The sequence below is a fragment of the Bacillus rossius genome, chromosome 8, assembly GCF_032445375.1.
Source record: "Bacillus rossius redtenbacheri isolate Brsri chromosome 8, Brsri_v3, whole genome shotgun sequence".
NCBI classification, from domain to species: domain Eukaryota; kingdom Metazoa; phylum Arthropoda; class Insecta; order Phasmatodea; family Bacillidae; genus Bacillus; species Bacillus rossius.
The window spans coordinates 68,567,747-68,593,799 of NC_086336.1; the positions used below are offsets into that span (position 1 = coordinate 68,567,747).

Here is a 26,053-nt window from a genome sequence, read left to right on the forward strand (position 1 = left end):
TCATGCTCCATTAATTTTATCAGCTTTATAATCAACTAATATAATACAATTTAAAAAAGAAAAAATAATAATTTTGTGGAGTGACCAGAACAGGTTATGTTCACTTACGTTATGTTCGTATGTCCTTGTGGAAGTCGTTAGGCCTGTTCTACAATGGCCCACAGACAGAGAAGGAGAGGTACTGATTAGTTCGGCAATGCTTAGTTCTTCCGTTTACGTTTGCTCCGTGCGATCAACAGAAGCTGAGTATCGACAATCTTTTTTATGTTCTGAATATGTTAAAAATTGTTTAAATTTCAAGAATATCTTGTACTATCATTATTTTGTAGTTTATTTATTTTATTATAAATGGAAATTCTGCACGTGCTATAATCTTGAAGCGTGATACATATTTTTTAAATTAAATTACAATTTCGTAACCTTGAAATTCAATCTCATTGGTTGCCATTTGTTACAATTTCGTAGCTTGCGGAAGCACCAGACGCGATAGTGAATAGTCCGTATCCGTTTCCGTGATCCGACTACGTTTCCGCGCCAATGCAGGACAATAGAACATCGCCTCCGTCCGTCATCCGTCCATCCGTCAAGGACACGCATCCGGCCAAGCGATTTACAACTCGATTTCATCAGTTCGTCATATTTGCACAATTTTAGTGCTGCCGAAATTATCCATGTTTTTCTCTAGCAGATTTGTATAGATGTCGTTCGCTATTCGTGTAAAATTTTTTGTACATATTGTTTTAACATTTCCTCGTAAAAATTCAGAATCAAAATTGGATTTTTTTTTAACATGAGACTTAAGAACCGGATTGTTATTATACAAGACATCTGAAAGACGGATAAAAACACCTAAGGCCTGTGTTCTGGTTACAACTGACTGCCGCGGCTAAAACCATAGATTATAATACAGTGGCGTAGCCAGGATTTGTGTATGGGGGGTGTTGAGAAGCATGCGCCCCCCCCCCCCCCACCCACCTTTTCGTATTAAAGCGAGGGGTCCGGGGGTCGTCCCCCGGGAAAATTTGGATTTTAAGGTGTAAAATAGTGCTATTTAGTAGTTTACGGTTCTTAAATTTAAATATTGTAATGGGAAAAATTTTATTAATATTAATATGAAATTTGTTTGAGTGATGAATAAGAAATTAATTAAAGATTTTGTGCTATATTTGTGTTATAATATCAACCTCCCGTCCGTCAAAAGATAGAGCTTACCGAGGTTTTGACGGATGGACGGAAAGAAAAAGGTTCTGACCGTACGATTGGCTGCAAGTCGCGCGTGGCCGTCGAACGGATGACGGAAAGCAGGCGACGGGATATACTTCTGGCGCAGAGACATCTGGCGGCGCGCCTCTGGACCATCTGCAGCTGCCCCTAGCGCAGCTGCACGGGCCGCACGAGGGCGTGGCCTCGCTCCGGCGGCGCAGAGCTGCGCCTCACCACGCACGTCCGGCGCAGGGACTCGTTCTGTGGTCGCCGCGGGCAGCGCAGCCTGCGGCATCTGTCGGCGTGCCTCTGGAACTTCACGAGCATCTCCGGCTGGCCCCCGTCTGGCCCCACCATGAAGTCGCACTGGTATCTGCAACCGGTTACACGAGTTAGTTGCGTGATTGATATTCAATACTGGTCCATATAATGAAAAACATATATTTATTGTGAATATTAGTGATAGAAATTGTGCCTATAAAATTTCAAGTGTATTTATATAGGTTTGATTACGCTCATGTATGTATAATTTATTTGCATTTAAATTATTACAATTATTATTGAATTGTTAAATTTAATAATTTAGTATAAAATTTCAGCATATTTATTGATTTTCAATAATAATTAAATTTATAAACATATATTAATATTAAATACTCAGTGTTTATTAATTAATGTTTGTTACATTAATTTTCAAAATAGTTCAGTGTCTAAAATTAAATAGAATTATAACTTCTAACGCGCGTACGTAAGTAAACAGACATTTTCTTTAATTACTTACAGGGCTATATGTTCATAAAGGGAACCTGGTTTCTATGTACCGGTATCCAATACTTAGCACTCAAAATTTTTAAAATAGAGAAACAAAAATTAAAGCCAGGGCCTTAAAAATATACATTGGGTCAATTGATGTTTCTCATCTACAATAATGTTTCAACAAAATAATTTATGTGTGCTTATATAACGTAGGCATAATATTGAATGGTTACGATCTAGAAAATACTTCTTCTTTGCTTCAGGTTTGAGGCCAAGTCCGCGAAAATAACATGTGCCCGATGGTTTCGGCATGCCATCCTCGAAGAATAGCTGCAACGAGGCGTGCTATAACGTCGGCCACGTCATTTTCACGGCCGCAGCACCAACCCGGAATACATAATAAAGTGCGCAGGCTTTCACGGCCATTGCCTGCAGTAGCTTGGCTTCTGAGTTGTAGCCGCGTAACCATATCCAACATCCGACAATACAAGGAAAGATACATTCGAGAATCAGTAGAAATATTTAAACACCAGCAAATATTAATAGAGAAGATGGCTACAAATTAAGCAAAAGATGGAACCCACTCTTTAGAAATCCTCAAATCCACATCCAACATCAGATAGATCGCCCCTGATTGGCAAAACAGCCCAGCCAACCAGAAGAAAGGAAGGCTCTGATTGGCCCACAGCTGCAGCCAATCAGGAAGCACCTTCCCCTCAGCCGAGAGTACATAAAGGCAGGATAACTTGTAAGAACCTCAGTAGGTAACTGCTCCCTGATGATGGCGACTGCAATGTCGACCGGAAACGTCGGTATAATTATGCGCCAAGGACGCGGCTACAACCCAGAAGCCAAGGTACTCCAAGTTGAGGAAGTCTGGCCGGTGTGGTCGTGAAGGAGAGTGGATGGCCGCACCTGGTGCTGGCGAGGCAGCACTGCAGCAGCTCCGCGTGCGACGCGAACAAGCCGCGCAGGTCCCGCACGTCTTCGAGCCGCACGCCCGCCGCGCGCCGCGCCAGCCCCGTCAGCAGCACGTCGTCCACCCAGAAGAAGGGCAGGCGCGCGGCGCGGCGCACCAGCTCGGCTGCGACCCGCGGCGTGGCGGCGTACAGCCAGCCCGACAGGAAGGCCGGGTACTGCTCGGGCGGGTACTCTGCCCGGGTGACGCACCACTTGCTGCGCGGGTCCCGCTCGGGCCGCCGCCCCGCCAGCAGGTAGCCCTGCAGCGGGGGAGGAGGGTCGCGCGCCAGCAGCAGCGCCAGCAGCCCGGGCAGGTCCGCCGCCACGTCGTCGTCCATCTTGAGCACGAGGCGGGCGAGCGGGCAGCGCCGCGCCGCCCACGCCAGCCCCAGCGCGTGCTTGTAGCTCAGGTTGCGGTACGCCTCCGCGAAGTCGGCCTGCACCAGGTCGCCGAACCTGCGGGGCAGCCTCGCACGTCACGCGACACCACCTTCTGACGTCACAACGTCTAAATAAATCGATGAACGCCGGCTGCACGCGCGGAAAAAGTGTCCCGTAACGCACATTGTCCCACTACGGATGTCCCACTGCGGATGTGTCCTGTTATGCTCATTGTACGCATGCGTGGCATCTCTCTTCCACTCGATTGGAACAACAATCGATTTGACTTTTCAATCATATTTTCCGTCGTTTGAATTATTAATATTATTTAATTTAACGATCGTCCACCGATTTGCAGCCGACAATATATATTTTTAATTTCCCGCCTACCACTATAGAAATAAACATGATGAACTACATACGTTTTTAAAACTCCCACAACACAAAAAAGCATATATATATATATAATATGAATCAATTATTTCCAATATGGCTTCGTGGCCGTGCGGTTAGCATCGCTGACGGATCGAATCCTGGGCCCTGCAGTATTTTTTTTTGTACTTGTAAATATAAATACGGCGCGCGCGACACTTCAAAAGTAATGAATATATTTGAATTAATGAATGCATATAAAAGTAAATTTATTAATAAAATTGTAGATTTCATTTCACTCCTTCTTTGTATCCATACAAAATAGTGATAATTCAATAAAAATGATTCAATTTTATTCATAAAAGTATGCAGAGGTAGATTTTATCATACAAAAGATAGAAAAATTTAAAAAAAATTTCTTCCTCAAAGAATATACGTAATATTTTTAATGCCTAAATGGTTTGGTTGCAAAAACCTATTGCGGCTCAGTCTCATGATATTTCATTTTCTTCTGGATCAATCATTTCATCAATGTTTTGTTATGACGTCACGTTAAACTATCGTCCGTAAACCGACTTCACAGACAACCAATTTTTTTTTATTTAAAAAAAATCATTTCTGAATAATTTTTTACAAAATAAATCTAACAGAAATTAAACCTACCTAACGATACAATCATGTTTTTGTTCTGGTCGAAGCCCCTCAGCACAAAATGACACTCCTCTCTGGAGAAGTGATAATGTTGTTTCTATTTTACAAAATATATAGTGCAGAAAGTAACCTTTATTCGATGAAAAAAAAACCGATAGGTCACTATGTAAAGGGCGTGTTTTGGTGCCAACATTAAACAATAGAACTAACTAGGTTACACAATGCTCCGTTCAGAGATTGCCTGCAGATTCGAGAACGGCCTCCTAACATGACGGTGGCCAGCTGAGCGCGAAGACGGCGAGGCAGTTATGCCCGAGGACGGAACGAAGCCTCACGACAGAGGGCAGCAACACCGCAGAAGTTAAGTCCTCCGGGCCTTGGGACGATCCGTCAAGGAGGCAGCACCGTGCCTACGTCTTCAGCAGCAAAGTTGGTCTAGTTGTTTCCTGGAGACTTCAATGAACTATCAGACAGCTAACCTTCTCGGAACCCTTGGTCCATAGACAGCAGCATCACTCAACAGTTTGAGCAAATATGTATGCGCCAAGCTAATTTAGCTTAAAAGAGTGATTGTCATTGTATTGGTCAGTGAAGTGGAATAGCTCACGCCACAGGTGCTAATGTATTTAAAGGTATGAGGCGGGGCCCTGCCAGGCACAAGGCCCTGGGGAAGAAACTCTAATTTCCAAAACTGAGACCTAGTTTTTTTTTAAAGTAGTTTTAAGACCCAACCACTAGATAGCAGCTTTAATATTATATTACCAACATATAGCTAGATTGATTGTGAGAAGTAATGCATCAGTCATTATCAGGCCAAAAAAAAACGGTGAAAATAATTCAATATATTTTGGTAGGCAAATATTTTGTGGTGCGGCATACCAGAAATTTTTTCATCTCTTACTTTTATATATATATATATATATATATAGTAATACTACGGTATTTACAGGTTCGCCGCAACTCTTATGATGTTCATTTATTTTTGTTCCGTTTTGTTTCCCGGACTTTCGGCAGTGTTTTGTTTGGCGTGTTCACGAGCGCCAGCAGCTTCGGTCGTTGCCATGACGACGCTTCACATAAACAACGCTCCGTTGTGTTCGAAATTCCGTTAATTTTAAAAGGAAGAACAATAATTACATTATATATTTATTGCAAAGTCCTTTTAGCACAGTTTAAAACTCTTTTACTTAGCAATTAGTCGTCAAGAAGCTAAATTAACGTTCTCTAGGTACATAAATCTTTGGCTTTGAACCTCTAGCCAAGTTTACTTGCTATCAGTTATGAGCCCAAGCAACAGATGGCGCGCGAAACGTGGTTTGAGTTCCCGCTGCAAGAGTCGCGCTCCCGAGTGCGTCACCAGGGGTGAGGGAAGCCTTCTTTTCACAGACGAGAGAGCCAAACGTCCGATCGTGCATCTTCGGGTTTTTTTTTTGTTCATTGTAAATGTGTTGATAAAAGGATACTAATGGTCAATTAGGTTAGGTTAGCTACATTATAAATACTTTAAAACATTGTGGACGGTTGATTTGGTTAGGATAGCTACATTAAGAGGCCACTCCAGTGTTTCAGGGGCACTACGCAACCCGCGTTAACCTCATAAGATTCAATCATATTTTCATTTTGCTTATAACTAATTAACTAATATAGATTTCGAAATGATGCTTGCTTGATATGTGAGACAACGATGCTCTTATCAAAGCCCCTTTCTTCAAAAAACGTCCATAAATTATGGTTCAAACCTAGACAATACACTGATGCATATTAGTAAAGATTAGTATAAAACCATAATTTATGGACGTTTTTGAAGAAAGGGGCTTTGATAAGAGCATAGTTGTCCTACATATCAAGCAAGCATCATTTCGAAATCTATATTAGTTAATTAGTTATGAGCAGAATGAAAATAGAATTGAATCTTGTGAGGTTGACGCGGGTTGCGTAGTGCCCCTGAAACACTGGAGTGGCCTCTTAAAAGCATGAACTTCGGGGAACCTCGGGAGTTTGGCTGTCTGGTCTGTGAGAAGAAGGCTTCCCTAGGGGTGAGGGGGTAGGACAGCCCACCTGCGGGCCTCGTCGGCCAGGGCCTGGGGCGAGACGTGGTCGGGGTCGGCGGGGCGCGGCACTGCCAGCAGGAACACGCGGCGGGCCCCGGAGGCCGCCAGCTGCGAGGAGGGGCAGGCCCGGCGCGCCGCGCTGCGAGCCGCCACGTGGCCGGCGTGCGATACCACCGCCAGGAGCGCTGCCGTCGCCTGGCCGCAGGGCGCGCTGTCCAGCAGCAGCCGCAGCCGCAGCCCCAGCACGCCTGCGCAGTCGCACAGTCACAGATTAGAAACACACTACATAGAAGCACATAACTTAGAAACATACAAGATAGAATCTTCTAAGTTATGCCTGTTCTAAGTTGTGATAGTTCTAAGTTATGACTTTCTAAGTTATGACGTTTCTAAGTTGTGTGTTTGAAGTGATACACATTTTTTTTCATGTAAATGTACAAATTGTCAAGTATCTGTAATTTTTACATGAATACTTCTGTTCCATTTACAAAAAAAAAAACTACAGTGCTCCGAATATATTGTCGGTGGTTTCTCCCGTCACAGCTAGCCACAGGCGTATCTGCCGGAGGGGGGGGGGACGTCCCCCAAATATTTTTAAGTACGTCCAATAGTTTAATTTATACTATTATCATGTTTATAAAATACAAGTATTTACAGTGATGGCATACAGTAGTAGATCAGGTGTCAAATAAAGATTACGTACAAAGCATAGTTTGAAAATAAACAGACATTTTATACATTTTTCGATGGAGGTACTAGCATTTAAATAAATAAATTTATTTTATGTCCCCCCCCCCCCCCCCAACGGTATGTGCCAAAGACGCCCATGCAGCTAGCTACTGCAAGCTGTGTCAGTGGCAGATCCAGAGATTCACCTCGGAGGGGGCACTCTAGGATTTCAGAATAGCCAGAGAAGAAATGTCTTAAAATTACTGAATTTTTATTTAATCTACTCACACTACACATTACATCCAAACAACAGATTTTATGATTCTACAAGAAATGCATTAATTATATTAAAATATTTTATTGGTTTCAGAAACAATAATTTTTGTCGGCAATATTAATGTAGCAGACAACTGGTTTTTCGGGGGGGGGGGGCACTTGCCCCTGGTGCCCCCCCTTGGATCCGCCACTGAAGGTGCGTGAAGTGGTTACTTGCCGCTAAGCAGGTCTGGACTGGTAGCGGCGGTGGAGGAGGGGGCGGCGGGGACCGGAGGGGCTGGTCTCGTGTAGTCCAAGATGGCGCACAGAGACAAGATGGCGGCCACGCAGAGAGCCAGCAGTGCGCCAGCGAGCGCTGCGTTTCCGCACCGACCCATCGCGTCATCTGGCGACTGGCGCGCGGTGCCTGCTCGCGTCTGCAGACCTCGCTGCACGAGAGAAGCAAGCATAGCTTACAATTAGCTACCGCCTCCCATTCCAGGTCATGGTTTCATATTTATATTAATCACTGATCAATAGGGACCGGAAAAATTCGCGGATTCAATGACCTCTAGGATAGCCTCCATTATCCTCTGCATTTCTCAAGCAAACACGCGTGTTCATTGTGGGTACTAAATTGTGAGGCGTCTCCACTGGGTAGCTTGTGATTCGACGCTTCTTTGGTCGATAATCTCTCAATGTCCCAGAGAGCTCCAGTTAAACTGCGAGCCAATAGCAGAACCAGAAAAATTGTACACATGTTTGAATTTCAGCCTATCACGAAATGAATCCGCGAATTTTTCCGGTCTCTACTGATCAACGTTTAGACTTTGTCAATTGTTTAACTTTCACGAAATGAAAAAAAAAAAATACAGCGCATACTTTTTTTGCATAATGAGCTGCCAAAGTTACAATTTTAAAGTTTTTGGTTTGTACAAGTAAGGATAATTTAATTTATTGCAGAATTGAAATTTTTTTTAGGTTTAACTGCAATATGCCACTGGCTACTTCATGATATGGTTTGCATTTCTATCACATAAACTCATTTCATGTTTCTTGGCTGTCAGAATCGTAACAAATTTGAGAATATTGAAATGCCAGGTAAAATTATTAATATTTTCTGAAAAGTTTAATATTTTTAATGCATTTTCCTGGCTTCCGGGTGTAGGCCGTCAGGTAATTGTCTTGCGACGTTTCGGCAGCCATTGCAGAGTCGCAAGACAATCACCGGACACGGCCTACACCCAGAAGCCAAGAAAATGGAGTCAATGACCGGGGAAGCCTGCGGTCTTTATTAATATTTTTGAGGTAACAAGTAATACACAATCGGTTTTTTTATTAGGCTAAGTTAAAAATTGTAAGACACCTACTTAAACGAGTCGTCATTATTCCAGTAACAAGTGATATAATCATCCAGGGCTTTTCATCATACGTTTATAAAAATAGTATAACAATGTCATTTACTGTCATTTAATTTACTTAGTTATATGTCGACCTGTATTTTTTTAATTAGTTATGATTCCACAACTAAAAGATTTTACTAGGGGTAAGATGCATGGTGAGATAGAAAGATCTAAGGATTCAAGCATATATATATATATATATATATATATATGGCAGCAGATGTGATTAGAGAGTTCGTCAGACAATAATATAGACAACTGGCCCAAACATTGCGTCTTTGTCAATGTATCAATGTACCGAACATCCAAGGCTCTTATCTTCTAAAGTATTCGTTTTAGATAATAAAAAAAAAATGAGAAAGTTTTTCTCTCTTTAAAACCAAACTATAAGTATTTCTGATAACAGGATGGCACTTTTAGTTATTAAAAATAAGTACTTATATCTCTTTTGCACTGAGTGATTCATTGGTCCGTTGATATTCTTGAATGTACTTATACTTTATTTTTATTCAGGGTATAATTAAAAGAAAGAGTTATTTCAAAATCTTAAAATGGCTGTAATTTTTTTAAGTATACGTTAAAGGAAAAAAACCTGTAAAAAATGTTCCCCTTTGATGAACGTAACTATAATCCTGTTTAACGGGAAGGTATTATTGATTCCGCAGAATAAAATTGAATGGCACGTGCTTCTTCCTACTTACTGTTACACATTTTCGTTCCTTGACTTCCGTCGCAAACACGACGTTACTCCCACCAAATTCGGCATACCGAAAGCTGAGATGTTACATATCGAAAATATAATATCAATATATAATTGAGTAAGCAAATTTTATTAGCTGACTTGTAACTGACGCTCGTTGAGATAATGACAACTCACTCAAACGGGAATGAGTTCTTTTTTTCACTGACGAGTAGCTAGTAAACTCGTCCGACGTAGTTGAGGCTTTAGTAAAATGGCGGAAGGATACAAAAGACCGACAGGTGGAAACGAAAAAAAAAAAAAAAATACTTTCTAAAGTTGTGCGTATCTCACTGCGAACTAGATTTAAAGCGATGCTAAGACAAACTGCCTGTTTTGCTTCCACCAGCCGGGAGGTAAGACCATCGGCAAGAACGTTGAAACAATAATGCTACGCGCACGTCAGAACAGCCTCGATTTCATTGGCGAGTTTACCACCTACTCCGCAACGGAAAAAAAAAACTCATGCGCATTCGAGCGAGTTGTAGCTGCGTCAGCGAGTGTCGATTGCAGAGAGTGAGGTTATGTATGTATTCCTGCACCATGTTATTTACTAGATGTTTGTATTAGATTCAAATATTTTTTTATTTAAAATCTAATCGAGCAATAGCAATATTGTTTTGTTCTTCGAATGTTTCTTGCAATGGGGAAGATTGATTTATGGATTTTTTGTGGACATACGTCATTGCCGGTTGCACTGTATGTCACAGGAATCTCAATGACAAAGAAGATGAATATACAAATGTTCAAACACATAGAGAGCAAGCCCAAATCACACTATGTAAAAAAATTAAATAACATAGATAGCGCAGAAAATTCCAGGAAGGAATTAGTAAAAAAAATTTAAAATAAAAAAATAAATACCCAACAGTTTCGACTTTCGTTCGAAGAATTTTGTGTGCTATGTTCTTTAGTACACGTGTAACCAACAATGGTGTATATATGTCCACAAAAACATCTTAAAACCATATTATGTATTATTTTAACAATTACGTATTTAAATAGTTCATCGACCAGTTGTTAAACGTGCAGTAGAAACACAACGGCGAGAATTGTAATCCAGGAACGAAACGGGCGGCAGCGAGTTGACCGACTGCCGTGACAACAGTGGACGAGTCAGGTAGCGACCCGAGCACATCGCAGGCCAGTGGCAACTGGCGAGTGATGGAGGCTTACCGCACAATGTGGCCGCCATGAAACGCTGTCCGGACGCCAGCTGCCGACCGACTGGCCACGCCCACTGAAAGTGGCCGCTGCGTCCTTGTTCGCTCACGCGGAGGCTTGTGGGAAGAGGAGGAAAAAAAACACTGGTCACACAGGTTTGTAGGAAAACCTGCTTTTCACAGACGAGAGAGCCAAACTCCCGATCGTGCATCTTCGGGGTTTATTTATTTTGGACAACTCATGATAACTAATGGTCAATTAGGTTAGGTTAGCTACATTATAAATACTTTAAAAAACATTGTGGGCTGTTGATTTGGTTAGGTCACATAGGCGTGCGCACGGTAGGTGCCACAGGTGCCTTGGCACCACCATTAGGGTTAACGTTATTTTGTTTTTTACAAGCAGAAATAATACATACTTACAAAAATCCGTATTATTTCCACAAAAAAAAAATATGTTTTCCAATCGTGTCGAGTTACAGATATGTGCTCATAACACTATCAGTATATCAATTATCAATCGAACCAACTTTACACACGGAAACAAGACAGTTGAATTACTTGTGTTGTACACGCGGGCCGCGGCTACGAAACTTCTGAAATGTAAATACTTCTCCTAGTTCTCCTCGAATTACATAGTATGCGCGCTCGGTGTCCACTGTTCACTCCACTCGGCAGGCGCACGGAATAATAGCCGCCGTCCGCCAGGGTTTATTTAAAAAAAGAGAGAGTTTAGTTAGTTAAAAGGATAGGCTTACTCGATGACTTATATGCAGTCGCCGACAAAACATTTTTGTTGTATTCCAAAAACTAAAACTTTTGCCCACTCTTATTTGTGTATTTTTATTATTTTAATATTTTACATATTTAAGGTATGTTACAAAAACTCCCTTGATTTTTTTATTTTAAAACTTAACATTTGAGAATGTTTTTTCTAGCATTTATTTGGCGTCTTCAGAAAACATGTAAGGGAAACAATTTTGTGCAATTTACTTTATGGCTCAACAAAGCTTAAAACTGTAAATAGTTTAGTAGTTTTCTTGGCGTATATAACGTTCAAAGCCATAATTTGTCATAAAAAATGTTAAAATTTTTACATCTGTGTATTTAATGTTTTTGTTCGGAAACACCTTAAATAGCACCATTTTACGCTTTAAAATCAAAATTTTCCCGGGGGAGGACCCCCGGACCCCCCCGCTTTATGCTCGGGGTCCGTGAATGACAGGGCTGTTGTGTAATCTGGCACCACCAATACTGAAGTCCTGCGCACGCCTATGGTTAGGATAGCTACATTAAAGATACTGTGAAATCATTTAAACGGTTTCCTAGCCCTGGATAGCTACATATTAAAAAGTTATTTGCTAAGCAACCTTCGGGGAACTTCGGGTGTGGCTCTCTCGTCTGTGAAATGAAGGCTTCCCCAAGTTTGTGGCCGAGCCTACGAGTCACAAATCCTTTCGTACACGCCCGAATAGTTGCCTTCATCGTGCAACTTCTGTTTTGTTTATTTTATGTGTAAACATCTTAGCTCTCTATATACCACATTTGGTAGGAGTAATTTCGTGAATGGAACGGAAATGTGTAACAAACAAGGTGCTGTCATCTGTGGCGGATGGCGCAAATAAAAGTTCACAAAGTCAAACGGAAACTTTATAGAATAATTTTTTTAATGAATTGTAACAAGATGGAATGATCCGATAGCAAAAGCAGCTGTTTAGGCAGCGAATTCTAATTGCAGTTGCGGAAATTACATGTGATTCGCGTCAAGAAATGTATTAAAAAAAATGTACGTATGTTTATCACACTCGGCATCATTTCAAAGAATTTTTGGTTAAATTTCAGTCCTGAGTTTCGTATTATAGGTTTATGTGCAACATGAGAACATGTGGATTATAAATAATAGATTTTTATTTCCTTTTTTAATATATATTTTGATTACAATTCATTAAATCATGCAGGTAATTAGCCACGCAGGAGTCGCATGCATCATGTGCTAGGAGGGGGATTGGCCAGCCATGGCTGCGATTGGCGCCATGGCTAACTCCCCTCACTGACTATTCTAGACTGAAACTAAATAAGTTTGGCCCAGACACAAGTAAAACCCTGAGCTCTTTCATGTGGAATGCTAACGATCATGCATTAAAATCAAGCGGGTTGAATACGGGAACAGAGGGATGGTTCCGGAAGAAGAGTTGGACAGAGTGGAAAGAAACTACTAAGCAAGTTACCTACCGGGAACTACAACTAGGACATTACTGTCCGCATTAGTTCGGTCGGTGCTGGTGGGGTCTTTCGTCGTTTCCCAACAGGGAATCCCTCTAGACCTTTACCTCCTGCCTAGGGGATAGATTTTATACCTATGATAGTTGTGACTTTTTGCCCTGCTTATTTTTCTGAGGCATGAATAACAACATTTCACTTTTATATACCACGTTTAATTTGTTATTACCATCAACCATCAACAGACCATTACAGAAACTTATAATTTAATAGGCATGCAAATATTTCTTTTCAATTTTCAATCAATACTTAGGGTTCAACAGATGATACAAATAAACATATGTGTTAAATCATGTGGCACTATAAGATACATTTGGTGACTAAATGAAACGTAAATATCAATAATAATAACAGTGAACCATGTATCTATATTCTAAATTCGTTACCTACAAGGATAAGAGAGCCAATTAAAAAAAAAATTTTTTTGCTCAACTATTCAAGCCTAAGCCAACACAAAAAAAATGCACTTTCTCAACATCTGTTACTATAAAAATTTAATTTTATAATTTATTATACCCTACTTATCTTTCTTTGTGACTAATTATTGTTAAAATTAGTGTTTTTTTTTTGTGCGAATCCACTCATTTCTGCCTAGTTATAGTTTTAAAAGAAAGTTTAACGCTCTATTTAATCCACTTTATTCGTTTAATGCCATTTGGGCAACCATATTACACACAATTAAGCATTTTCTCATTTCATATTATCAACCCACCATTAAAACCTGTGCTACATAATCCAGTAGAAGAAAAGTTTGAAATAAAGTTTAACAGTAATATCGTAACTAGAACATAAAATGTTAAATTGTATATATTTGTATTAATTGACTTGTTCTATATCCCGGAGTCCTTACCCCCATATGGGATCTACAGATCAAAAACTGAATAAATAAATAAATAAAACATAAATTAAAGATTAGCGCCAAAGAGCATTATAAAGATTAGCGCCAATATCGTCTGCAGTATCTCCAACGTGACGTATGTGCGCAGAACGATAAAAAATTGTTCACAGATCTGGCATGCCTGGATTCTACTGAGGTAATGCTGTGAATGTAATTTCATATTGTATATAATTTCCCGTTAAATGTCACGAAAATAGTTTCTTTTTTTTTTTGCATGAAAAACTAAATGACAAATAAATATGTTTAAATAGTTTATTTTGCCTATATATACGTTATTAAAATCAAGTCTTAGCTATTTTTTGACATAATCCATCTGCATTTACTTAAATCAAAATATAAGGTATTGCTAAAATACTAATTGTAAACAAAGTGTGTAATGGTTTACATGAGCATATTTTGACATATTTACGGTTAGATTTTTGTTTTATTCGAATCATTACTTAATAATAAGGTTATTTGTGGAAAATTAAACTATCGTTTTTATTATTAGTTTCATGTTGGCAATTTGTAAATAAATTTGATGTTGGCAACAACTTAAAAATATTGTGGAATTGTAGTCTTTGTTCTGTTTTTGTAGTCGGAAATGATGCATTGATATCGAAAATAATACTCTAGCATATGAGAACTCTTTAAACTTTAAAGTAAATTATCTTGGGCTTCGTGGAATTTATTTATATTTACCAGTTTTTTTTTTGTATAATTGATTGCGAGAGTTTGCGTTGTACAGGCATGACTCATTAGCATGACCACGTAAGTAAAATTTGATATATTTTACACGATGTAGTTCATCAGCTCACAAATTTACGTGGGGATGTCAAATGTTATGATTTCATTTAAATTTTTTTGGAATTTTTCGCGTGAATGATACACGGTTTGTTGCTGCATAGCAGATGTTTTAGTACATAACGAACAAGGTTCCTGCGATCTTTCACGATCGACATACAATAATTGTGTTTTGGTGATATTAGGGATACTGCAACTTCACTTTGATACCGTAGCCCTATATAAGTAGTCACATAAAAATATTTGCACTCCAGGAATGGAGTGGCTAAGATATGTGACAAAGTAAAGGAATCGATGAAACAAAAGATATCCAAATTTAAAATGTTACGACAAGGGGATGATCATGGTAAGAACAAGGTGGGGAACAGCTGAGGATCAGGAAGATATTGAAAGGGTTGGACAAAAAAAAAGCAATTGGCAAGAATGGTATAAGGAACAAAATGTTAAAACTTGGGGGCGAGGCCATGGCGAAATACCTGTGGGTATTATTCGACAGGTCGCTTGTGGAGGGTAGAGTTCCGCAGGAATAGGAGGCAATTGGGTAAATATGTAGTTGGGCGGTATTTGCGAAAAAAATGTTAAAAATCCGAAAATACTTTTATTCTATGCTCTTTAACTTCCTTTTTTCATTAAAAGCGGCGGAGGTAAGAAATTCCAAATAGTTTAGGAGATATCTAATTTTTAAATTTCATCATATGTAATTCAGCGGTATTTGCGGAAAAAAATGTTAAAAATCCGAAAATACCTTTATTATATGCTCTTCAACTTCCTCTTTTCATTCAAAGCGGCGGAGATAAGAAATTCCAAATACTTTAGGAGATATCTAATTTTTAAATTTCATCACAATACCAGTGCATTCATGTGGCGTTGACCATTGTTTCTTGTTTACGAGTATCTATTTTTTTATTGGATAATGATGTCACGTGATTGTTCGTGATAGGCCAGAATTCAAATGAACCAATACGTACGTGATTATTTAGTTCATTAATTGTTTAAAACGGTGTTTAATTACCGCCTCCAACTTAGGTAAGTTTTTAACGTTTCTAATTTTAAAGTCTTATTTCTTATTGTTGCGCAAGTAATAAGTAACAAAAAAAAATTACGTGAGTTGATACTGTTCATCCTTTGTCCCGGTTTGTTAGTTCAGGTCAGTTACATTAAAAATACTTTAAAACTAAAGAACCATTGAAATTAATTCATATTATTCTTAATGTCCTCTTAGTTTCTAAGTATTGATAATGTAACTGACCTGACCTAATTGACCATTTTTATTAATTAGGCATTCACAAACACATGGCAATAAAAAAAATTGTGGCGGTCGAATGATTACACAGGTCTTGTATAGCAAAATACAACGGCGATATCTCCTAAAGTATTTGGAATTTCTTATCTCCGCCGCTTTTAATGAAAAGAGGAAGTTGAAGAGCATATAATAAAGGTATTTTCGGATTTTTAACATTTTTTTTCCACAAATACTGCTGAACTACATATGATGAAATTTAAAAATTCGATATTTCCTAAAGTATTTGGAATTTCTTACCTCCGCCGCTTTTAATGAAAAGAGGAAGTTGAAGAGCATCTAATAAAGGTATTTTGGGATTTTTAACATTTTTTTCCCGCAAATACCGCTCAACTACATATTTACCGGCAATTGTACCAGTGTATAAGAAAGGGGGGAATAGGGAGGACCCAGCAAGCAATAGACCAGTTAGCTGAATATCAGCAGTGGGCAAGACGGAGCAAGAAGTGCACAAGTATGTATTGATAGGGCATTTAGACAGGCAGCGTGGTTTTAGGCATGGCTACTCGTGTGAAACATAGCCGGCAGGCTTACTGGAGGCGTTGGTTTAGGGGGTGGATGTGGGATGGCAGATAGATGCCTGTTTTGTTGATTTTGAAAAACATTTGGTAAAGTACCACATGAGAAATTGATGAACAAGGTGGAGGGGTCATAAGGGATAGAGTGATAGAGTGGATTGGCACATCCTTAAAAATAGATCACAGAGGGTATGGGTGAAGGATGAGATGTCTGAGGAGAGAGGTGTCATGCCAGGGCAGTGTGCTTTCCTTATCAAGTATCCAAGTATCCTGATGACATGATCCTGAATACTTTAATCCTGTGGTACATGATGCTTGCTTTTTTAATTTAGTACATCAAAAGATACTGGATACAACAAAAATTGTGATGTAACAATGAAATATGATTGTATTACATATCAGATCAAATAAAAATCCATTAATTAATTTTTTCTTTACTTCCACACATTGTTTGTATTGTAATATTTGTTTTGTTTATGTCCAGGATCTTTCGACACACTGAATTAAAACGGCAAGCGCCATGTACCGCAGGATCAAAGGATGAACTTAGACACGTGATACGGGACGGTCACCGATAGGCGAGGCCAAAAGCAGCAAATGCCCTGGAGCGGGGAGCGAGTGGAGAGCATGCCTATAACACCACGGTGCTCCCCGCACACTGACGTGCTGGGGGGAGAACTGGAGGAGTGAGGGGGCAAGCAGCTAGGTGGGTTAAGGAAAGTGGAGGCGAATGGATATAAATGAAAATATAGAGAGTATTTATTTAGCTCCACAGATCTGATGAAGTAAATGGGGTGGGAGAGGTTAGTTAACTCTTTGAGGGGTATTTTTTTTTTTAAAAAAAAAAGACCCTTCAGGGGCAGAAACAAATATTTAAAAAAATATTATTTTGGGGACTTACAATGAAATTATATTGTTGTAATGCAACTACACTTCAGGTCACATTCTTAAATTTTACAAATAACAGTGACTGGAAGGGGCGTTAAAATGTGATCTTTTTACTAACCACCACCCCACTTAAGTGTGAATCAGAAACAAAAATGTTAACATTGAATATACTAAGTTTTTAAAAATTTAATTGTAAAATCACACAAAAATTCCCTTTTTCCAGCAAAATATCTTAGCAAAAAAATTAGAAAATTAAAAATATACGTTTTGTGCCATAAAGTAAACAATGACAGTAACAATGCAAAAAAAAAGAATGTCAATAACAATCAATTAAAAACAATTGTTCTCTTACTTAGCAGGATGTATGCTAACATTGTAATTGCACTCAGATATAATATATAATAGTTATATCATATATTATAATATATGTAATAGTTATAACATATGACATATAATAGTTTACTAGGTAACATTTTTTTTACAGTGAGGAAGCTGAATAAATGTAGCTATTTAAAAATATAAACTTTTTCCAGAGAGAGCCACAATAACAATACAAAAACAAACAACGAAAAAACAAACAATATCGGAAACAATGCATAAACAAAATATAACAATAATTTTAAAATCAAAGAAAAATTGTTCTTGTCTCTAACAGAAAACCAGGGATTGAAATTTCATTCACATATGATAGTTTTTAAAACACTCCTTTTCTGCTTTCAAACACAGTGGCACTTTACATACTGTGCACATCCACACTGTGCGCACTGGGTTTTTTCTTGTGCTGCAAACAGCACATCTTCGAGACGTTGAATGTACAGGCTGATGCTTGCTGCTTTCTTTGCGGATACTTTCATCTACAAATGGTTTGTGTGAGCTGGCTGCTATAGGAGAGGTCCCTTTCCTTGCAGTGGAAGAAGCTGTTGTTCTGACAGACACTATTCTTGTATACACTCCTTCTAAAGTCTTTATTGGTCAGTTTATTGATTTGAAGTTCTTTGTGCAAAACAAAGGCATTTGTGATGCAACAATCTATAAAATAAAAAAAACAGAAGCATCCACCATTTCTTGCTTTTCCTTTTTGTAGCATAGTCTGCTTTCAGTCTGTCAAAATTGTCAACATAATTCATGTTTCTGTTATAGTCTTTCAGCACGAGAGGGCAATTGATTGGTGTAATTGTCCCGTCCTTTCCTTTGCGATTTACAGAAGAGACTTCTGTAGGGTCATGGCAAGTTTTAATCATATTTACTGCCCTGTTATCTTTCCATCTATACACAGCTACACCATCACTCACCCTAAAATAAAATTCTCCTCTTTGAAGCTGCTTTTTGTCTTTTAATTTCGGCAAGTATTTTCTTCTAGGATTTACAGTCCCACAGGCATATATTTGCCTTTCTGACTTCAAACTGCTGAAGAGAGGGTATGATGTAACAAACTGCTGAAGAGAGGGTATGATGTAAAATAATTGTCCATATAAATTATATGATTTTTGCCTTCCAGACCTTCTGTCAAAGTCTGAACTACTCGTGAGCCCAACTCTACTTCTGGTGAATTTTGTTTCTTTCCAGTATAGATATCAAATTTTAAGTTGTACGATGATTCATCACAAAGCATCCACACTTTATACCCTCTTTTTATGGGGTTGTCCCTCATGTATTGTTTGAGGGTCGACCTTCCTTTGAATTTCACCATTGACTCGTCTATTGCCAGTTTTTGGTGTGGTTTGTAATAATCCAAGAACTTTGCCTGAAGATGATCGAGCAATGTACGAAGTTTATACAGTTTGTTCTGGTTTGAAGTGGTTCGGTCAGGAGTTAGAGTATTGTCATTCAGGTGTAAGTGACTCAGTAAGAAACTAAATCTTTTCACAGGCATAAGGTTTGACACGTAGGTATCACCCAGGTCTGGTTCTTGGCTCCAATAATCTCTGTAACTTGGTTTCACAGTGATGCCCATGTAAAGATTGATTCCAATTAATGTTTTGATTTCACCTGCATCCGTAGGAAAAAAACGGTTTACCTTTCTGCGTAGCATACAGATTTGTTTAAAATACTATATGATTTATCAGTGTTTCATCAAAATACTCAAGGAACAAGTCTAGAGGATTGAGGTAATTTTTGTATTTTAGTCTTTGAACTACACCACTTTCTGAAGTAAAGGCTGGAACTTGGGGCACACTTTTATTTAGACTCCAAGTATGTGTTACAGGCGATTGAGTTGCACAAGAAATATCAGAATTAGAAACTGTTGCCATATCACTTTCGTCACTGCTACTTGATAAAGTGCGCTTTATATTCACAGTCATTATTAAAATTATCATCACTTTCACCATCGTCAGAATTCACCTCACTGTCGCTGTCCGAAGGTATTTCATCGAGTAAACGATATGCTTCTTCGGCAGACAAACCTTTTTGCCGAGCCATTACACAAATGTTGTTCAGGGGTGGTGGTTAGCACAACTGACCACGTGGAAATGGGTATGTGGCAGCAAGAGAAAAATTTTTAAATACACAAAAATATTTCTACATATTCTCAGGATGGATACTTACAATAACAAAACGAAAACTTGCTCAAAATATTAAATTTACTACACAAACACTCAAAAATGCCAAGCAGTAAATAAAAACGTGACCACTATGTAATAAACAACCACCAGAAATGTTAACATGCTGCCCGAACACTGGACGGTACACGTCCTGCCATCTAGCAGGTCACAGTCTAACAAAGACATGTGGTTAGTACGGATAGCTGTTGCCCCTGACACGATGAAAAGAAAATGTGGTCAACAGAACTAACCACCACCCCTGTGGGGACATAATTTTTGTGGTTAGTTAACTAACCATCACCCTTCAAAGAGTTAAGGTATGTCTAATGTTGGGCGGGGGTGGATGAAGAGAATTGGAGAAAATAGTGTAGGAAACATAGAAGTATAAGAGAGAACTTAAGATTGTTGTAGAGAGAAGTAGAACAGAAAGTGAAAATGATAAGGGAGTTGATTGTGTTGGATGAGGAATGTGTTATGGCAAGGAGTGTAGCTCAGTTTAGAATAGAGAGAGAAGTAGAGTAGTCTTGTGCCAACTGCAGCACCCTTCCTGTATTTAATTGAAAAAATAAAATAGGTAAGTTGTTATTACTAGACACTTTTATGTTGTGAACATGATGCATAATTTACTTCATATTTTATCTCTCTAAGTACTAATAATTTTAAAAAAAGTTTTTTTTATATATTTTTTTAATTTCTTGAAATGTTTTCATGCATTCTCTAAGAGGATGTTGGATACCTCAAGTAGTTTATTAGTTGTTAACCATTTTAACAAGTGGTTAGGCGCTAAGTTTAAATTTTACAAATGTGTGCTATGGTGAGACGAGAACGAGACGTCAGAGGTGAAAGATGCAAAGGATCTGAGGAGAATGCTCATTTGTTGGCCGTGGCCGGGGTGGGGGTAAGTGCCCCCGGGTGAAAGCCCAGTAATAGTTAATTCAAATTAAAATTCAATTGTTGATTGGTTTTAGTTAGCCATATTAAAAAATAATATAAAAGAAGGTGGGTAATTGGTTAGGTTAGCGATATTAAAAATACAATAACATATACTGTGGTTAGTTATGAATTGCCATTTTAAAATGTAGCTAAGTTAATGTAACCGATTTCCCTTATTTTATAGCATTTGTAATGTAGCCAACCCAGCCATTCGTTTGAACAAAACACTGCTGGTTTATTGCTTAATTTACGTATCACAACACACACTTACGGAATAATTCAATAACACCAATGGAAATTGGAAAAAAATAAGTTTTAAGAGTTTTTATTTATTTTTCTTTATAATTTCAGAAAAGCAGCTTTCCTTCAGAATTAAAAAAATATTTAAATGTTGTGAAAACATCTTTATCGTATCTAACACAGTTTTAAAATGAGTCAACATTCTTAGTAAAAGTTTAGAGACTTTGGCCAGAAAATTAAACCTTCCAATTCAATTTCTTTGTTGAACTTACTTTTTTGGTGATTTTGTTGCATTTAAATAATTTATAAAACTTTAATCGGTGTAGTGTATTTACGTCAATATATGCTTAATACCATGTTAATTATGTGTTTATCTGTTTTCGTGCTACTTGTCAAGTAGTTTATTAATAATAAAAATAGATCTGTAAGTAATGAAACTGGTGTTTTCGTGATCGCAACTAAAAAATACAGGTTAATTTCTCAATTATTTGTTTGTAACGTTCGCATGGGCAGTGATTTAGGTGACGCCATGTGTGAGTCAGCGCTGCGCTTGCAAACAGCTTGCCTTGACGACAGAGACCTTAAAATCAGAACCAGTGATAAAGTAACAGTAATCAGGTGAGTGAAATACTTGCTGCAGTTTAAAATCAATATACTCCTTAAGTATTTAATGTATTTTACCGTACAATTACAGCAAGTAATCTTGTTACGTTACATGATATCTGTCGCTAGGTTACAGGTCCTGATTTTAAGATCCCTGTCAATATCGAGGCAAGGGGCTCCCGCACAGCGGCATCCACATTACTGTACAAGCTACCTAAATTGACATGTCTTTGTAGTTGCAATAGTGAAAACTACCATTAGTTTACGTACAAAACTATTTTCATTATTAATAAAATACAATACTCGACACGAGTGGTACCAAAACAGAACCGTACATACTCGAAGTTAACATGGTGCTAATGGTATACTGAATACATCACTTCACCTGTAACCGTTTTGCAAATCATTTAAATGCATAACAAACTTGGCATACTGTCTCAAAATAACCACCACATAGGTTAAATAGAATTTAAAAAAAAAAAAAAAATATTTTCAAAGCTACCATTCACTACGTACAGCTGAGAGAGTTTTTTGGGAGATTGCAGGGACGTTATATCCTGTGAAGAATAAAAAAACTGTGTATCGTTATTTTTGCAGGTTCTGCCGACGAGAAATCTGAAGGATGTCTCAGAAGAAATTGCCAGGTCACCTGAAGAGCGGCTGGAGACGGAGTAGTACCAACGACACGGACGACTCTGACAACAGCTCAGGTGAGCAAGTGGTATTTTTTTTGTTGTTTGTGAATTTCGTCGGTAGGTGTCAGTGTGAAACAAATGAATCTTGTGCCGCGATTGCATCCGAGCTGTGTGGTCGCAGACTCGGACAGCACGGTGCAGTACATACACAACTTCTTGGCGTCGCGTGCCAAGAGCGGCGACGGCGCCCCCTCCCACAAGAGCTGGCAGCGCGGAGGCCTGGGACTCTCGGCTGCCTTCACGTGCGAGCTGGAGCTCCCGCACTCTCCCTTCCTGCCGGCCAAGCCGGTCGGCTCCGGAGCGGTGCCGGGGAACGCAGACTCGGGCAGCAACTACCACCTCATGCATCACGACTACGCGGAGAGAATGAACGAGCAACTGACGCGAGACACGTTCAACAGTGACTCCGGGGACCTGCTGAATTTCACAGCTTGTGGTGACGTGCCCAGGAGCACTGTTCCTAAAAACGCTGGTGAAAGTGTGTCTTCCAACTCGCAGAGCACGCCAGATGTCGCGTTTGAAATACCGGTGGTGGCATCGTTGAACCTGGGGAAGTGTCCCATCAAGAAGCGACCTTGGTACATGCCACCCGACAGCTGCGGCCACGAAGCTGGAACTAGCGAGAGCACGAATAACTGCAGTGATCCGAGCTCCGGTAGAAGTGCCAAGTGCGAGCTGATGTCTCCCAGCCTGCCCCAGTGGAGTTACGGTGGCGGGACCTACGCCCCTCCCCTGCTGACCGAAGTCATGTCCGCGAATGGCGTGTCTAGTTCGGGGCCTTCCGCCGAGGTGCCTTCCTCGTCCAGCCAGCGCGACAGGCTGAAGCTCAGGCTGAAGAGGATCAACCTGAGCGAGGGTTCCTCCGGCGCCTACACGCCGTACACCTGCACGCTGTCGCACTCCGTGCGAGGTGGCGTCGGCAGCGGACTCTGGCCGAGGACGAGGGACAAGTCCTCTCTGTTCCCGTCGCTGTCCCGGTCTCCCGAGGCCAGGGCGCAGTCGGGCAGCTCCTCGCAGGCCGACCCGGCCATGGACGACGCCAGCTCCGAGATACAGTTCATATCGATGGAGCAGCCATCCTCGGCCCACTCCTTGCACCTGTCGCGCGCCTCCGACCGCATGAAGAGGAGGAAGCGGAGGAAGATGCACCTGGGCATGCTGGGGAAGACGTACGTCTCGGACGAGGTCATCGTGGTGGACGACAGTCACCAGGAGCAGGAGCGGAGGTCGCCCAAGCTGCCGTACAAGGCCTCTGTGCCGGGCCCCAGTTCCCACAAGAAGCTCGGCGGCATCACCGCCGCGACCACTCTGGCGCACGGCAGCTCCGCGCCAGACGTCGACGTGCAGAGCAGGAACACGGTGCTGGTCAACCACGCGGAGACTCCTGCCGCGAGGTCGTCGTCAGACGGTGGCGCGGCCGATCCGGAGAGGAGCACCACGCCAGACAGCGTGGTTGCCTTGACGCCCACGAGCGAAGTGCCCTCGGCGGTCGTGGAGACCTCGCCAGACGCAGGGGCTGGGCTGGCGGTCACGAGCAGCTCCCCCGGCCAGACGCTGCTCAGGTCGTCCTACGGAACACTGGATGCCGTGTTGTCGTGGGCCTTGTCGCGCGGCGGGGAGGAGGCAGGCCCGGCGCCCGGGAGCGAAGCCCCCCGGGGCCCGAGCGCAGCGGAGGCAGTGCAGTCTGGGACTGCGGGCAGTGCGGCCTGCGAGGTGAAGGACGAGCAGACGGCTGGTCCGTCGCAGTGCGACGACAAGCCGGCAGACGGGAAGCCCGCCGTCTCGGTGAAGGACTTTCTGAAGGATGCCTTATTCATGGACACCATAAACAGGTGAGGCTTCGCTGCTGTCACAAGCACCAACAACATAGCTGTACTATGGTGAAGATGCTTAAATGAGTCAGCTCCATAAATCCAATTCAAGATTTTAATTTTTAAATTTTTTTTCTCACCTATGTTGAAAATATTTGTTTCTCATGCTGTCACAAAAGTTAAGGCTTAGCTTGTGGGTGTTTTAGCATTCTTGCGTAAAGTTTGCACCATGTATGATCTGCGTGTTAAAAAGGTTTGGTAAGTATTTTATAGTTAAAAGTTTAGCGTGTCTAATAGCGGTTATGCTTATAACCTTCTACAGTCTTATTTTTGAGAAATTTCGTTATGAATATCTTGCATTAGCAAGAAAAGACTTAGATCGAAGCCTGGGGCATGTTAATGTGAAATAATCTGAAACGATACAAATGGAAATGAAATACATCCACATATACCAAAATGAATCGGAAACCTAACAAACAAACAAAATCACTTGATACAATACAAATGAAGAAATGACTTGTACTCAAATGTAATTGAATAAATAAAATGAAGTAAAATTTCATGAAAAAGCATCAAAAGAACCCATTTGTAGTGAAACGAGAGTACATTACTGTGGACGGGCGATGGTTGCAGACTGAAGTCCAAGCTGATGTCGCTGACGGCCATCCTGGAGTGCCCCGTATGTCTGGAGTACGTGGGGCCGCCCATCTACCAGTGCCGCCGGGGGCACATCGTGTGTGGCCTGTGCAAGCCCAAGCTGATGTACTGCCCCACGTGCCGCTCGGGGTTCAGCGAGTACCGCAACCTCGTTGCGGAGATGGTGAGGATAGCTTTGAGTTGTGCGTTTGAATTGGTAATGATATATTCATAAAGGTATTTAATCCAGAATTCTATGCATCTGCACATTCTGTGTGCAGGTTCCAATCAAGCCGCTCACATTCGGAATTTTAAGTCCTAGAAAAAGTGTCTGTTAACAGCAGGGTTATGTGATTTACCACAATGGTTTATACCACGGTGTAAATCAAGTGGTTTATATAAATAAAAAAAAAGTTTTGAATAAGAATATCTGAATACATCTTAATGGAAGGTCTAATTCCACTCTAATGACAACTAATGTTTGGTCATTAATATTTCTTGTGATTATTTTGGACAATAATGATTTGCGTAAGAATACAACTAACCTAGGAAATGATTTTTTTGTGCATTCGCTATTTAACATTGTTAAATTTCGTGAGTGATTTTGTGATGATACAAATATCAAAATTACTTCTTGACAATGGTGAAGGCAATAGAGTAGTTGGGTCCTTAAAACCTCCTTAAAATTTTGATTCCACTGTGGGTACGAACCGTGTGTCTTGTTTTGATTTGAGTTCAGTGTTTTCGTTTTTCCTAGCAGGTTGCATTTCACACTTTCACATTTGGTATTCTGGTTAAAACTTAATTGGCGTTCGATAACCCGGCATGGCCGAGGTCACGAACTGCGAAATTGGATTGGAGACCTTCTGTGTGCTTGGTGTTGAGTCTCGGTGGGGATGGACTCGCACAATAAGAGTCACGAATGGAGGACTCTGTTTTGGCCCGGTATAAGGAGTGATTTAGAACCGCAAGCAGGATGACTCTAAGCTGAGTTCTCCCCAGAGTGAGCGGGAGGTGGTCGGTGCACGGCCGGTTGCCCGCAGTTCGCGGAGCGGCTGGACTACCCCTGCAAGAACGCTCACCTGGGCTGCGACAGCACCTTCACGCTCAAGGAGAAGGAGGACCATGAGGCAAACTGCGCCTTCCGCTTCTACAAGTGCATCCTGTGCCCCTGGAAGGGCCTGCATCGCGAGCTGCTGCCCCACCTGGTGAAGGACCACCCCGGCAAAGTGGGCCACGGGGCCGAGCAGGTGTGCCAACTGTACCGGGCGTTTCACCCACTTTTCCCTCTTTTAAAAACACAGTGTTTAGAATGCAACACT

At 40.6% G+C, this 26,053-nt stretch overlaps 2 protein-coding genes across 6 annotated transcripts in view; one reads left to right on the forward strand and one right to left on the reverse strand.

Annotated features, from left to right (window-relative positions):
* On the reverse strand, positions 1-11,147 carry LOC134535216 (beta-1,3-galactosyltransferase 5). 2 transcript variants are annotated; one of them, XM_063374267.1, is made up of 6 exons: positions 11,027-11,147; positions 10,617-10,720; positions 7,537-7,747; positions 6,382-6,622; positions 2,875-3,375; positions 1-1,576 (listed from the first exon to the last, which is right to left on the reverse strand). In XM_063374267.1, exons 3-6 carry the CDS (start codon positions 7,694-7,696, stop codon positions 1,372-1,374), a joined length of 1,107 nt encoding a protein of 368 aa, XP_063230337.1. In that variant the 5' UTR covers positions 7,697-7,747; positions 10,617-10,720; positions 11,027-11,147; the 3' UTR covers positions 1-1,371. The 2 variants fall into 2 exon arrangements, with proteins under 2 accessions (XP_063230337.1, XP_063230336.1); XM_063374266.1 differs by lacking the exons at positions 10,617-10,720; positions 11,027-11,147 and having other exon boundaries at positions 7,537-8,495.
* LOC134535215 (uncharacterized) overlaps positions 7,624-26,053 on the forward strand; it is a 23,260-nt gene continuing 4,830 nt past the window's right edge. Inside the window, exons 1-6 of one of the 4 annotated variants that reach the window (XM_063374264.1) lie at positions 7,624-7,800; positions 10,504-10,759; positions 22,187-22,299; positions 22,406-24,116; positions 24,729-24,915; positions 25,775-25,981. In XM_063374264.1, coding sequence (XP_063230334.1) covers positions 22,212-22,299; positions 22,406-24,116; positions 24,729-24,915; positions 25,775-25,981 — 2,193 coding nt within the window. In that variant the 5' untranslated portion in view covers positions 7,624-7,800; positions 10,504-10,759; positions 22,187-22,211. Of the gene's footprint in view, positions 7,801-10,503; positions 10,760-14,316; positions 14,532-16,866; positions 17,089-22,186; positions 22,300-22,405; positions 24,117-24,728; positions 24,916-25,774; positions 25,982-26,053 lie in introns of those variants that run through there. The other 3 variants (XM_063374263.1, XM_063374265.1, XM_063374262.1) reach the window with 3 other exon arrangements.